At 40.5% G+C, this 16,256-nt stretch overlaps 1 protein-coding gene across 3 annotated transcripts in view; it reads left to right on the top strand.

The window, feature by feature from the left end:
- Positions 1 to 16,256, top strand: part of ZYG11B (zyg-11 family member B, cell cycle regulator) — an 86,362-nt gene that overhangs the window by 58,763 nt on the left and 11,343 nt on the right. For all 3 annotated transcript variants that reach the window (XM_078771253.1, XM_078771254.1, XM_078771252.1), the window contains 3 exons: positions 2,540 to 2,607; positions 5,660 to 5,789; positions 8,132 to 8,184. In XM_078771253.1, coding sequence (XP_078627379.1) covers positions 2,540 to 2,607; positions 5,660 to 5,789; positions 8,132 to 8,184 — 251 coding nt within the window. The remainder of the gene's footprint in view (positions 1 to 2,539; positions 2,608 to 5,659; positions 5,790 to 8,131; positions 8,185 to 16,256) is intronic.

Below are 16,256 nucleotides of genomic sequence, written 5' to 3'. Positions count from 1 at the left end.
ATTTGAAGCTGTAACGTTTTGGAAATTAATTAAATAAGTCGTTAAGCGGGAAAAAATAATTAATTAATTGATTAATCAATAAATAATTAATCAATTAATTGATCAATCAATAAATCAAAAATATCCTTAATAGCCACATCACTCGGTCACTGTCATGTCCAAATATTAGCTTCCTCGCTCAAAAGGTGCCTGAGATATTGCCCAGATGAGAAAGAAAATAAATAAATGATTAATAAAGAAAATAAATAAATAATAATCATAAAATAATTAAATAATGAATCAATTGGCTAATATAATACCTAAGCCACCACCGTTTTATGCGAATCTGTCACTTTTTAAAATTTTAATTAAGTCATTAATCGAATAATTAATTAATTAATCAATTAATTGATTATTCAGTAAATCAAAAATAGCCTTTACAGCCACATCACTTGGTCACTGTCGTATCCAAATATCAGCTTCCTAGCTCAAAAGGTGCCTGAGATATTGCCCAGATGAGAAAGAAAATAAATAAATGATTAATAATGAAAATAAATAAAGAATAATCATAACATAATTAAATAATTAATCAATTGGCTCATAGAATACCTAAACCACCGAATCTGTCCGAATCTGTAACTTTATAAAAATAAAAATAATTGTCATTAATCGAATCATTAAATAATTAATCAATTAATTGATTAATCGATAAATCAAAAATAACTTTTACAGCCAAATAACTTGGTCATTGTCCTGTCCAAATATCAGCTTCCTAGCTCAAAAGGTGCCTGAGATATTGCCCAGATGAGAAAGGAAATAAATAAGTTCTTAATAAATCGATAATAATTAAGTAATTGATCAATTAATTAATTAATCAAAAAACAAAAAATACCGTTTTGCCAAAGCACTTGCTCACTATTGTGCTGAAATTTCAGCTTCCCAGCTCAAAGGATGGCTGAAATATTGCCCGGACAAACAAACAAACAAGAAAACAAACAAGAAAACAAGTGCAGATACATTCAAAGTACACTGCCCCCATGCCAAATAATTAAATATCCTCTAGCGCGGCATTGCTGGGGCGCCCCTGGCGCCCGACAATTCCGCTGTGCAGCTCATCCAGACTGTATTAGGAGGGAGAGGTGTACAATAAATTGATTGATTAATTGCATAATTGAAATCAATAAATAGTGATCATAAAATATTTTCTTAATCAATTGGCTGATAGCATACCTGAACCACCAGTGCTTCATCCAAAGCTGTAACTTTTTGAAAATTAATTAAATAAGCCATTAATCGGGAAAAAAAATTAATTGATTAACCAATAAATAATTAATCGATAAATTGATCAATCAATAAATCTAAAATATCCTTTATAGCCACATTACTTGGTCATTGTCATGTCCAAATATCAGCTTCCTCGCTCAAAAGGTGCCTGAGATATAATTGCCCAGATGAGAAAGAAAATAAATAAATGATTAATAATGAAAATAAATAAATAATAATCATTAAATAATTAAATAATTAATCAATTGGCTAATAGAAGACCTAAACCACCACCGTTTCACCCGAATCTGTGAAGGAAAGGTGGTACAACAGGTACAACAGGTGGTACAACAGAAAGAAGGTACAACAACCGGAGTGAAAACTGAGTACTCCCTTTCAGCGCGTGTCATTGCCGGGCCCCCTTGGGTGCCCGGCAATGACGTCCTGCAGCGCCTGGAGATGACATAGGAAAGGTACAATAAAATATTGTACAGAAGTGTGCAATAAAACGGCACAAAGGAGCTCACAAACAACAACAACCACAGCCACGATAACAATCGAGTGTTATAAAAGATCCTTATTTTCACGTGTTTTACTTCATGTGTTTCACGTGTTTGTTTGTGTTGCACAATGAATGAAAAACGTAAAGGGAGAGCATACAGATTGTGATACATGACAGGTTCAACGATATGTCCGGCCTGAACGGCATAGGAATCAAAATGGCGGTGTGTGGAGTCAGCCGTCGTACCGCTGTAATGACATTACATCATCCCTGTCATGTGACCAGATCCTCAGATCTGATTGGTGTACGTTTGAGGGAACATACATACATACATACATACATACATTCATACATACATACATACATACATACATACATATATACAATACATACATACATACATACGGACAGATAAACACTGTTCTCGACGGCTTTGCCCTATGGGCTACACCCTAAAAATTGTTACCGCAATAACTTGTGAACCAGTAATGGGATGCTGACCAAAGTTGGTACAAGTATATGTTGTGATGCAAAGATGAACTTATTTGATTTTTGGGGTCAAGAGGTCAAAGGTCAAAGTCTGTAATAGGTCTATAACTTGAGAACGGCTGAAGAGATGAAATTCAAACTTGGTTCAGGTATGTATAATGATGTAATAATGTGGGTGGAGGCATATTGGTCAACGTCATGACGTCGAAGAGTGTTGTTCCAGTTTTAACATCATCTTTTTGTGTGGCCATCAACTATCATCATCTGTCTTTCTAATTTCCTTAACCTCACCTTCCAAACTAACAGAACAATATCGCAGAGGTGATAGAGCTGCACCCCAAGCTGATGAGAAAACAGTTCATCGAGCACATTGGGTAAGTTGCTGTGTTTGTAACACCACAACACACTTGTCTCCATACCATCGCCTGTATGAATTCGCCATCGCCTGAAGTCTCCATACCATCGCCTCTCCATCGCCATCGCCTGCTAAACAGTTAAAACAGAAAGCATATCTAAAAAAAATGTAAGCCTGGTGTTGGCTTAACGGCTAAGGCGGCTGGCTTAATATCTTAGGGTCTTGAGTTTGAGCCCCTGTTGTGCCGTTGATAATAACAGCATGTGGGTTGATTCAGCGTGTCATCCTTCCAAGGTCGGCAAAAAGAGTACCAGATTACTGGTAACAGGGGAACTGCATCAGGGGCAATGTATCAGCGGCACAGCCGTGCTCCCAGAAATGATGCAACCAACCAAGCTGCATACCAAACAACATCTAAAAAAAAACAACAACTGAGAATTACTAAATGTGTTCATTGTAACATTTTTGACCTTGCATAATTGTATGAGAAAAAGCAGCAAATTTAGTTTGTTTTTTACAGAAATTATGGAAAGACTGCCACATATTACTTCTGTGTGCTATTGATTCAATGTGAAACACGCTGGTGACATCACAAATTCATTTTGGCAAATCAAAGACAAAGTATAGATATTAATGGGGGGGAAAAAAATCACAAATCACAAAAACTTTTACATTTTTGTTACATTAAATTACATTGTTTCTGGGAGTTTCATCAGAAGGGCGTTGCTGGTGGACTGCGTGCACCCTGCATAAACCTGGGAAGGCATGGAAGGAGCTAAGGGTGCATGACCAGAAAGGAAGTGGTAGAAGACCTGTCTGCAATGTCAAAGTAACAGGCCCATAGACTCAGCTTCATCACTGTAGATTCCAATGACCTTGAAGGCCTTGGCACGGCATCAAACTGAGCAAGGTGTGAAGTTGGGGAGCCAACCCAGAGGGGAGAGCAGTACTCCACCAGGATGCGGATGAAGGCCTTGTAGATGGATAAGAGTTCAGGTGTGCTAAGGAAGCACCTTGCATGACAGGATTCCCATTCGGCGGCTGGCTTTGGAGGCCAACTTTGAAATGTTGTTTGCCTAAGTAATATGGCTGATAGTGGGGCCCAATGGTTTGAGTGACTGAACCTCTTTAAGAGGATTGTTAAGAAAGTATATGGGAGGGTTTGCCAGACAGTCCTTTCAAAGAGAATGAGTGAGAGTGTGAAATTTGTTAACATTGAAAGACATATTCCAAGTGTTTGACAATGTTGTGATTTTTTTCAATGTCTGGAGCAAATGTTTTCAATGCAAAGAGGCTGCTGCATTCCTATGTGTAGGATGAGGGATGTTATGGCACATGGTGGAATCATCAGTAAAGAGATAGAGGATTTTCCAGAGGATCAGAGAGATCCTTTGATGAAGATAAGGAAAGGACTGCACAGTGCACCCAGAACACTGCCTTGGCACACTCCAGGCTGGATGGGTACGGGAGATTAGAGGATTCTGTTGAGAACCACACGTTGGTCTTGAGGTTGGACATATGTTGTTGTCCGGCTTTCCTTAGAGGGACACACACTTGTTGCGGACACATCCTGCCCAGCTTTGTGATCCTTCCTAGCGTCGTAATCCCACACAGCATTGCGGATTGGTTCATTCTTCTCTAATCTCTGTCTCGTCAATCCCCTGCTAAGTATTATATGGTTTCCCTGCATGTGTGAGGAAGTTTAAGTAAATTAAGTTCCGACCTGGTATTGTGGGTGCAAGGGGTTAATTTATTACCCTCGCTATCTGAGAGGGTATTGCATTTGAGTGCATTTGTTTGTTTGTTTGTCTCTGTTTGTCCGCACAAAATGCGTATGCTTTTCTCTGCAGCCTTTGGTCCGATTGCCAAGAAATGTTCACCATAGGAGCGCCTCCCGCTGCAGAATTTTAAAATGTTAATTATGACGTCATGTCACGTGGTATGGGTGCCATCTTCGAAAAAAAACGAACATCTTTGCACCTCTATATCTCCGAAACCGCTCCATGGAAAAAATGAAACATGGCTCATTGTCAAGTACTCCCCATGAGGAACAACATATATACATGATGTCATTGGTGCCTTCATTATGATGTCATAATTAGATAAGTAGAATGCTGATCTGATCCGTTTGAAATTTATTGAGCATGATGTACACAAAAATTATATGGGAGAATTAAATTGATGATGTCATTGGTCACGTGTTTTGGCAGCCATATTGGATTGAAGATAAATCTACATCGTTAATAAACCACACATCGTCTTGTTATTCATTTGTTACAGTTGATTCACTGTGTGTGTGGTTGTTCTTTTTCTTCCCCTCCAATGCTCGGTGTTAATAAACCGTTGGTTAGCGAGAACTTGTTTCGTGGTCATCAGGGAACGGGAGTTCTACATCACGCGAGATAAATTGGCATATAAATGCATTAGGCGGGTAAATTGGGTTTGTGCATGCCAGTAAAGATGCAATAATAAGCGAAACACCTGTAACGGTTTGCTCGACCACTTCAACAATACTTTAACTTCGGACTACACACATTGAACGTTATCAGAACCTCTTAATATAAAATAGAATCTGGGTTTTTATCTACATTATAAGGCAACTACTTTCATTTTATGCCATATGCATCATCATCCTCATATCACTCAACTCGTGGGCGCTAATATAATAAATCCAATCGATTTCGACACGTTAAGCAACTAGGCTGTCAAGCGGTGTGAACACCATGATGAATACGAGTTGAGTTTGTGAACAAAGGTACAATAAATTGCAGGTGTCAAGTGCAATTATACTGCATTATGGGTCAGGGATTGCAACAATTGGTCATGTGTGTGTGCGAAAGACCTCTGACATCATTTTGCATGGAATTGGCAACAATGTGACATTGTAGGGAAAAGTAACTTGAAAATGCAGTAAAGAGATAAAGGCGAAAATGCATTCTGTATTAATTTTTGCCTCCTTCATTGCAAACCCTAAATTTCACTTGGCTGTGAATGATGATGATACGATATTGTTGTTTTTGTTTTTTTCAATGTGGCATTGAACTATTGTCTTCTTCCTTCCACTCCTTCAGTGTGCTTTTGTGTAATAGCAAGGTGGAGGTGAGTTACTTTGCAGCAGGCATCATTGCCCACCTGACATACCGGGGTGAGGCTGTATGGTTGCTGGACCCTGCACTTCGAGCCAACCTTCTGTCTCAGCTTGTGAGTGACACACGATGCCAACATCGCTCCACTGTCCCCCAAGGATCCCGCATCCTCCCATTGGCCATGCCCTCCAAGCTATCTTTTCTTCAAGTGAAGCCTCTTCCTACCCTACTTCCCTCTGAACTACACCTTCCCTAAATCCCATGCCCATTACTTTGATTTGCATTGCTTTATGCTTTCAATATGCCATTATCTTCTACACTTACAAATTCCTTCGTGTTGAGTGGCAGTTGTAATTTGATATACCCTTTTTATTATCGTTGACATACTGTTATGACAAACCAAATTGTTAACATAGCTGCTTATTTCACATCACATGATACAGGTTTATACATATTATGCATCATATTATACAGGGTGTTCCAAAAAGACCCGGATAACCATGGTTGTATATATATATATATATTTAGAACCACAAATGATACAACGATACCCTTTTTTAATATGATACAGAAACTCCAATTTTTGTGCACATCATCAATACACTTCAATGTGAGCTCCGTTTGTCGAGCGCAGGACATCAAAGCGGTACATGAGTTCTTGCCATGTTTGGCTCAGCATGTTGTGTCCACCAGTGTGCATATGCAGCTGTGATCCGAGAACAAAGATCCTGCAGGTTTTGCCACCTTGGTGTTGTAGACAACATCTTTGACAAACCCCCACAGAAATAAAATTAAGGCGGGTTAAGTCTGGTGATGGTGGGAGCCACAGTTGGTTCATCTCAACCAATCCAGCAACCTGGAAAATTTTCATTCAGCACGGCTCAAACGATTAAGGCCCAATGAGGGGAAGCGTCGTCCTGTTCAAATACGATATTGGGTTGCAGATCTTTAATCTGTGGGAAGGCAAATCTTTCCGAACATGTTCATGTAAATTGATGAGGTCACTATCCTCCGCAAAGAAAAATGGACCCACCAAGCGGTCATGGAGAAGGCCACACCACACATTGACCTTTGGACTGTCACTTATGTGTTCAATAATCACGTGGGGGTTTTCAGAGCCCTATATCCTCACGTTGTGCCGGTTGCCCTTCCCCGATACATGAAAGCAAGCTTCGTCTGTGACCGTGACCTTTTTCAGGTAATTTTCATCATTCTCTATGTGACTGAACATTTCCAAGGCAAACACCTCGTGTTTGGGTCCGTCATTTAGTTTGAGTTCCTCCATAATCTGAACCTTGTCGGCATAAACCTTCAGGCTTTTATGCAAAATCTTGTGTACAGTGGTGGTTGGTAGTCCGCATTCTCCGGATGCGAGTTGGATTAATTTTCTGGGACTTTGCTTAAATGATTCATGCACTCGTTCAACAGCTGCACTTGTCCTTGGTCGACCAGTACTTTTCTGTTTCTGACAACTTCCAATCTCGTTAAACCTCTTGTACCACTCTCTGATATTTTTCCGCAATGGTGGATTCCTTCCATACCTTGTATGAAAATCACGCTGAACTTACGTGTCGGAACTTGTCTCGATGAAGCATTAGACGCACTGAGCTTTCTCCTGTGGAGTCACCATTTTATTTTACATTAAACCAAGAGACCTGAAAATAAAGAGAACGTTGAGTTTCTGTATCATATAAAACAAAGGGTATTGTTGTAACCATTGTGGTACTAAAATATTAACAACCGAAATTGTTGAGGTCTTTTTGGAACACCATGTACTTGTCAACAATCTGACAGGTTAATCCAGAAGTAGCACACATACCTTTCAGTTGTCTCGTCTGGGTTTGATTCTTGGCCCAAATATAAACTGTTGGATTGGTGTTTCGCAGGCAGGGCATTGTATGACAAAGTGTGCGATTGCTTGGACGGATCTTAAGCTGGGGACTCGTCTGGTCGCTTTGGCTTGTGGATGTTGAAGATGTCATGGTGTAATCTTGAAAAGTAGCAGCCCATATTGGTTCCAGTTGCACATCAGGCCTGGCCAGCCAGTTCATGAAAGACTTGGACCAAAGCTCCCCCTCTGCTGACCCCTAAAGAAAGTGGGAATAATTGGTGCCATTAACCCTTTGAGTACGGGATTTTTTTTGGGATAAAAATACCCCCGGTACGGGATTAATTTGGCATTTTGGTACGGGAATGCAACCACGTACTGACGATCTATTTATAGGTATAGTCGATGACGTGTAGTAACGTCATCCATATACAAAACTTTTTCGTGGGTTGCGGCACTGGACGTCATCCGTACTCAAAGGGTTAAAGAAGAAGTAGTAGTAGTAGCAGATTATATTTGTCAATAGTGATCAATGTTGCACGTATCTTCACCACCACAGACAAGCACACTATCGTATCCATTTTACAACACACCAGTACATAATTGCACTTGTTTACCTGTGCATGCAGGAATCATGCATACTGAGCTGGACGTCTCCAGACTGTGAAATGGTGGCTTACAGGTAGGCCCTTAATAGTTCCACATCCCCATCCCTACCCCACTCCCCACCGTCTAATGTGGCTCCCCTTATCTCTTCAATATGCTATTATATGTAACATTGAGTTGTGATAAATAGCGATTCATGGGGCATAAAAATTTTGAGGACATTTCTCCTCCCCACAGTTTTGCATCCCCATGAATTATTTATTCTTGTGCTGATTTTTGCCAATATTGTTCAAATCATCTTCTAGTCTTGCCTTTGCAAGGGTCACTCCAATTGAGATTTATGGGTATTTTCAGGTTCGTTTTTTTTACAAGGTGTCCAAAAAATAATGACAAGTTTCAAAGCTTAAATTGGCATCAGCCAATGTCACACTTTTTATACAAATGATTATTGTCACACTGATAATCATATTGGCTATTGGTAATATTGCTTCCTTTGTAGAATATTGGTCGGAGTAATGATGCCACATTCTGATACCGATAACGGAGCATGCTCATTGGAGACCGGAAGAACTGAGAGAAAGAAGCGGTCAGTCATCTGGGACGTATTTATATTAGGGGGAAGACACGTGTAGGTTTGCTGTCTGCAATGCTTGTTCACAATCCATTTCACACGGAGGAAAGACAACAAAGATTTTCAACACAACAAACCTCATGCTTCATTTGTGAATGAAACACATGCGGAACTTCCAGAAATATGAGGCGTTGAAAGCCGCTGAGTCAGTAAGCGATGTAGAGAAAACTAGAACGGCACTCGGTAGAGCACATATCTCCGCCAGGCTGAACAGTTTATGTTTTGTAACCCACTGATAGGCCGGATATGGATTGGGACCTGAACCAAAATCTAATCGTCTTGTTCTTGTCACCTTGCCAACTCATCCACCAAGTTTAGTCATAACTCGTCCATAACTTTTTCCATAACGTCCAAATGATATATATATATCGCTTTTCACTCGATCTCTCAATGGTGAAGAAGCACTTGAAAATTAAATAAATCTCATATCCGAATCCATATTCAGATCTTCACCAATATCGAATCTATTCGTCCTTGTCCCACACCCAACCGGTCCACCAAGTTTCATCTAAATCCGTCCACAACTTTTTGAGATATCCTGCTATATATAGTTTTTGGCCCTATCCCCCAATGGTGAAGAATCACTTAAAAGATTCTACGAGCTGGATCGGGATTCGGATCTTCACCAAAATTGAACCAATTCTTCCTTGTCACACACCCAACCTGTCCACTAAGTTTCGTCCAAATTCATCCATAACTTTTTGAGATATCCTGCTATATATCGTTTTTGGCCCCATCTCCCATTGGTGAAGAATCGCTTAAAAATTATACTAGCCAGATCGGAATCCGGATCTTCACCAAAATCTAATCATTTTGTCCTTGTCACATACACTACCTCTCTGCCAAATTTTATCAGAATCCGTCCACAACATTTGTGTCCTGTTCACAGACAAACAGACAGACAGGGGTGAAAACACAACCTCCAGCCAGCTTGCCAAATTTTTATCAGAATCCGTCCACAACATTTGGGGATATCCTGTTCACAGACAAACAGACAGACAGGGGTGAAAACACAACCTCCATCCAGCTTCGGTGGTGGAGGTTATAAGAAAATGACAGTTGTCATTGGAAGAGAGCGCAGTCCATGTGCGACACTGCGATATCAATCATCCTAGATAATAGTGTATCCACCAGGGAATTAACGAAATGAAATTGTCAACTACTCAATCGTGGATGACAGAGATTTTTAAAACTTGTTGAACGTGCTCAAACCACGCCACTGTCTTCTTAGTAGGTGCTATGTGACAGAGATCGTTGTCACCAAAATTTACTCAGGTGTGATTTTAGAGGAGCGAAATCAACTTTGCAATATTTCCTGGTTTAGTTTCTCCATCGCCATTCGAAGTACCTGAATAAGCTGTGACACTATCCTGAGTTTAGTCCATTCGCTGATATTCCTTTGAAAATAAATCTGCTGTGCTGCATGCTTAGTGTCTCAGCGACTCTCACACAGGAGAGTATCTTTGTGCCAGATACGTTGAGATGTTTGAAGAATGACATATCAAGAGACAGCTTGATCTCTTGATATGCCTTTATTCACATTCAAACTTAAGCAGCTCCACCTCATTCTTCCTGACAATGCGGCCAACATGGCCAAGGTTGTGAGGGACTGCTAATTTCCAGATCTGGGTTTTTGTTCTTAACTTTCAATTGATCGTACATGATGGTGCTCTGTCACAAAGAGCTGTTATTCACACTCCGGTTATCTACAGATAGATTGTAGAGCATTTGAAGTGGTCCCCTTCAGCCTACATACAACTTAAAGGGATGCAACAAAACTTGGGTCTTCTTGTGCATCATCTGAACCACGATTAACCTACCTAGTGGAATTCCACCCTTTATATTGTCATGTGACTACCCTGTAGTGAACACCGCAGCACAACACGGATGACCAAACGAGCTTTACTCCAAGGCATTCAATCCAAAAATGACGGTATTCTTTGCACTCGAGGGAAAGGAGGATGACGAACTTACCTGGGCGGCTTCCACCCGACGTCTTCGCACCTATATAATCAATTAACTCAAACCGACATGGAATTAAAAGGTACAAATAAACAGGTTTAATGAAAATGAATGCCAGCAAACAAGAAAATGCGAGATAAGACTGATATCCTAAATGGGACGTCCCCACACAGACCGGAATACAGACAAAGGGAAATATAAAAGAACGAAAATCAATGTGTGTTATTTATTGTGGGCACTTGGCTCCGAGTTGATCCTGAACCTTGTCAAGAATCGTCAAAGATCGTCACAGGTCTCGACGTCCTTGCGCGCGAAACTGCAGGCTGCACTGCCCGTGGGCGCGAACTAGGCCTTGCCACGCGGTCCGCTCACTCTTGGCTCCTTGCACGAAGCGAACAGGCCGCACCCACTCGGTCGTTCCAGCCGAGCTTGTCCTCACGATCTCGTTCACCAACACTAATACCAAAGCCAGACGATGCCAGGAAGTCCAGAACCTCGACAGTTCGTTCTCAAAACCAGGACTCGAGAGACAAAGAAAAAGAGCGGAAATCAAGAGAGAGTGAGGGAAAATGTCAGCAGAGCGCTCTTTTATACTCAAGGCTCTGACGTCATCTCACGACGTCTCCGTGTCTGCTCCTATCAGCGATTGCCATCTTAGCAGTCCTTGCGCCAATCAATCCTGGACCAATCACTGCTCTTTGGGGCGTGGCCTCATGGCCCTGCCTGTGCCTGTGTGCTCAACAAGTCGGTGTTATCAGCGGTAGTGCTCAATGTCCTGCTTCCGGTTGGTTTTATTTAGTGTTCTAAATGCATGATTTCTTGCTGGGTGTGTGTGCTGCATGTGTCATAAGGAACAGAGGAAAAATAACAGAGGCCATTACATACAGGGGATTAATTACCCATAATCCGTAACTAATTAACACAACCCCACCCCTCGTGATGGGAACGAAGATACGCGCTTACACGACATCCGGCCTGACTTATGTAAATCAAGATGGCCACACGATATTTGGAGCATGCTGCCTATGCAATTCTACCTGGACGAAGGTATTGCCTACTCCCCACAAACTTAACAATATGCTACAAAGTGTTCTATAACAGAAGGTAGCTCTTGCTGCATGTTCAACTAGAAAGTTCATAGAACACGTTAACCCACGCAGTGTTCAAGTAGGACTTCAATTTCAATTAAATAATGATTTTAAAGATTTTTTTTTTTAAATTCTGAAAGTTTAGCACTATTGAAGCAATCTAAAACATCACCCTTATACACCACCTTATTTAACATAATATCCAAGTGCTGCCAAGACTGGAGGTTCTTAGAAGTGACAAAGGGTGATTTATGTTATACAGTGTTAAAGTATATAGTTCAATATAAATAAAATAAAGATTGTAAAAGTCATATAAAAATAATTTTCATTCAGGAATATACTGCTGTTTTACCGCTGTTTACACAGTGTCTATTACACCACCCTATCTAACACATTACGTTAGTTATTCCTGCCTGTTGTTTGCGTCCTTTATGACATCCTTAAACTAGAACAATGCGACTGTGTCACAAATATGCCTCCACATAGTCCCACAACGGGTAGGTGCCATCACTGCATATGTATGGGTAGTGGATCACGTTTGTGAAGTTTCGTGTTGATCGGATAAGGTTCGTTTTTCTATCCAAGATGGCTGCCAAACCACGTGACCTATGACATCATCATTTTCAAACTATATGCAACAGTGCTGTTGGATGATATTTGTAAAATTTCGCATCGATAGGGTGAGCGGTTTCAGAGATATAATTATTTAATATTTTCCTTCAATCCAAAATGGCTGCCAAACCATGTGACCTATGATGTCATAAATTTTATATTTCAATACAAATGGGTCATAGATCATCTGCATGCAATTTCAGATTTTTAGGATAAGGAATTCGATTAAAACATTTTTGGCTGGTATACCACTTCACCTATGATGTCATCATTATCATGCTTTTGTTCCCCATTGGGAATACTTGACAAGTTTCAAATTTTTCCATTCAGTGGTTTCCGAGAAATAATTTTTTTATTATTTGCTCTTAATCCAAGATGGCTGCCATATCACGTGACCTATGACATCACAATTATCATAAAAACATTCTGAATGGGTGTCATTTCTACCCTGAAAGTTTCGTCTCAATCGGACATATGGTTGCTGAGAAAAACGAGGTTTAGCCCGGACGGACGTACGGACGGAAGCAAGGACTGACGGACAAACCAAAAACATAATGCCTCCGGCGACCTTGTCGGCGGAGGCATAAAAACAGTAAGTTTCCTGTTTGGAATGATTTTCAATTTTGTTTGACCACCAGGCAGGCAGACAGAGGAAAAAAATTATCTCACTCCTGCATGTGCGAGTGCATGTGCGACAAGTGCATGTGCGATCTGGACAAATTCAGAGCCAAAGGACTGTTAAGTGGCAGGTTTGTTTTCCGATTCATGCTCATAATATAACATTCAATTTAAATAAGTTGTTCCTTAATCATAATCTGATGCCTGTGGATAGACCGATGAACCAATTGCTTAACCCCGCTTTTTACTTTGTGTGCTCGGGTTAAGTAAGGGACAATATTCCACAACTTCCAACTGAGCTTGATCTGTCTACTACGATTGTTGCTGTGCTATAATACCCTGTTGTGGAAATTAGACTATCCATTTCTTCCAATCAAGCATCTGCATCCATCATCATTACATTCATATGGGGTCTTCCAGAGAACTCTTGAGAAGCACAGTGATGACTGCGGAGTACAGACAATGAAGTAGGAGATGCTAAACTCACTCAACAGACGATACCATGACGTTGAAGTTAGCAACGTTCTTGTACTTGCCACTTTACTTCATCCGATAAACAGAGCTCTTGAATAGCTTTTCAGGAATTTGTGAATGTTGAAAACTGGTGCTTGTACTCTGGGTGTAGATAAGAAGGCTTTCGGAGTTTAGAGGGTAAAACAAAATCATAGTACCAGGGGTTCAGGTTGGGGAGATGGGCCCAATTCTCTTTATTTAAATATAATTATATATGGTGTAGGGCTGCTCTTGGTGAGAACATGCATTACAAATACTAACAAGAAAGAGCAATCAGAGATTGCCGACCCTCGCCAGGATGTGTTTTCAGTGGTTTTTAAGGCTTTTGTGTTAAAAACAAATATTGCGGCCAAACCACGTGACCAATGATGTCATCATTGTTTTTTTTCTCCACCAATTTATCCCTCTATGACGCTCAATAAATTTCATCTTGATCGGATGAAATTTTGTCCTTGTCTAATGATGACTTCATAATGGAGGCACCGATGACATCATCATTAACATATGTTATTCCACATGGAGAGCTCTTTACAATGAGCCATGTCTCAATTTTTCCTATGCAGCGCTTTTAGAGATATAGAGGTGCAATTTTTTTTCGTGTTTTTGCAAGATGGCTGCCGAACCACCTGACCGATGACATCATCAATTTATTTTTCTCCACAAATTTATCCCTAAATGACGCTCAATAAATTTCATCTTGATCGGATGAAGTTTTGTACTTGTCGAATTATGACGTCATAATGGAGGCACCTATGACATCATCATTAACATATTTTATTCCCCATGGAGAGTTCTTTACAATGCGCCATGTCTCAATTTTTTCCATGCAGCGCTTTCGGACATATAGAGGTGCAAAGTTTTTCGTTTTTTCCAAGATGGTGGCCATACCATGTGACGTATAACGTCATAATTATAATTTAAATATTATACAGGTGGACTTGCACCTATGGTGAAAATTTCCTTTCAATCGGACCAACGGTTGCATAGAAAATCATATTTATTCTGTGCAGACAAACAGACAGACAGACAAACAAACAAATAAATGGACTCAAATGCAATACCCTCTCCTCAGGCAAGGGTAATAAAACAAGCATTCTGAGTATTGCGCTGCAATACATGTCCCCTACCGGCAGTCTGTCGTCCGGAAAACTGTTGGGGAAATTACCAAAGTTCAAAGTGCCATAACTTTGTCAAAGATGATCGAAACGTCGTGAAGTTCGAACTTGATCTGTAACTTATCATGAAGAAACCATGTACCAAGTTTGAAATCATTAGCATTAAGAGTTTAGAAAAAAAGTCCGGAAAACTGTTCTTTGCGTGACGGACTGACAGGCAGACAGACTGACAGACAGAGGGACGGAGTGCAAACCTATAGTCCCCTCTGGTGTACACCGGTAGGGGACTAATAAGACAACTCTGGGGAATTATTCCATCCATAAGGATGGCTTCTTTGCTCGTAGGCATTAAGCTAGCAAACCGGCTGATGCTTCACAGCATGGTTGATAGTTGTCACTGAGGTCACCTGAACCTGAAATAGCATGCTGGTTGGAATAGGGAATGTACGTGTGTTATTGGTGTTCAATTTTATTTTGTTTTTGCCTTTAATCGGCAAACATCCTTGAGTGGGCACAAAGAGGCTAGTTGTCTATTTCAATGGGGCAGGTAGGTATGTTAAGTCATTTATTGGCAACTTTCAGCTGTTATACACTACAGATGTGAGAATAATTTCAAACCTTCTAAACCCAGTTCATGCAAATCACTTGTCACATCTCAATTCAGTTGAATTGTGTTTACTTTGATATAATCGCTGTTATTGCTCTGACAGCAGCATTCCAAAGCTGATTTGTAAATCCAAGCCAAATCAACTCGTTTGTTTTGCGTTTCTCATCTTTTGATGTGCACTCCCTTGCTTTGTCCAAATTTACAGCTTGTTCTTGGCCAGAAGCCGACATATACCTATGTCAAACTCTAATCCCTTCCAAGGAACTTCGACACAGGAGGAGGCCACTAGGCCTATCAAAGCCTGCACAACGGTTGCGAACCTATGGTTGTTAGTCCATGTTCTGTCCTTTTTAAACGTCAAGCGTCAGGCAAGGAAGCAGCACGTACCATTAATAAAGTCTTTGGTATGATTCGGCCAGAGTTGGAACTGCCAACTTCCCAGACTCAGAGCGGACACTCTAACCATTATGCTAAGGCTTTCTCTTCCTTTTCAGTGGATTTTTGGTGGCATTATAAAATATAACCACCTTTAGAGGCCATTTTTCCCCGCAAAGCGGGGGTTGGCCTTTTTCGGGAACCGTGGTTGTTGTTGTTTTTCGGTCCCCTTTTTGAAGCAATGTTTTACGGCCGGATGCCCTTCCTGACGCCAACCCTTTTTGCCGCCTTTAACGACAAACAGGGAATTACCAGTGAACTGGTACCATTGTTTTTTATATTTTCTTTTTGTGCCCATCCCAAATTACCCTTAGGCAATACTGAACAACAGTGTACAGACAGGCATTATGCGTTTTCCAAACCAGGGACAGTGGCCTACAAAAGTATTTAACCCCCTCCGAAGTTTTCACATTTTGATGCCACCTGAGCTTATTTCATGATACCTTCAAATCATACTTAATAAATGGAGTCTTCATAAACTACTGCAAAGTGATAAAGCTTTAAAAAATTCAGAAAAATGTGATTAACTTATATTAATAGAGAAAATCAGATAATTCTCAGTTGCAT

Source organism: Myxine glutinosa, chromosome 2 (genome assembly GCF_964187855.1).
Source record: "Myxine glutinosa chromosome 2, kmMyxGlut1.1, whole genome shotgun sequence".
Classification (NCBI taxonomy): domain Eukaryota; kingdom Metazoa; phylum Chordata; class Myxini; order Myxiniformes; family Myxinidae; genus Myxine; species Myxine glutinosa.
Note: the sequence above shows the minus strand (reverse complement) of the source record. Positions and strands in the feature narration are given on the sequence as shown.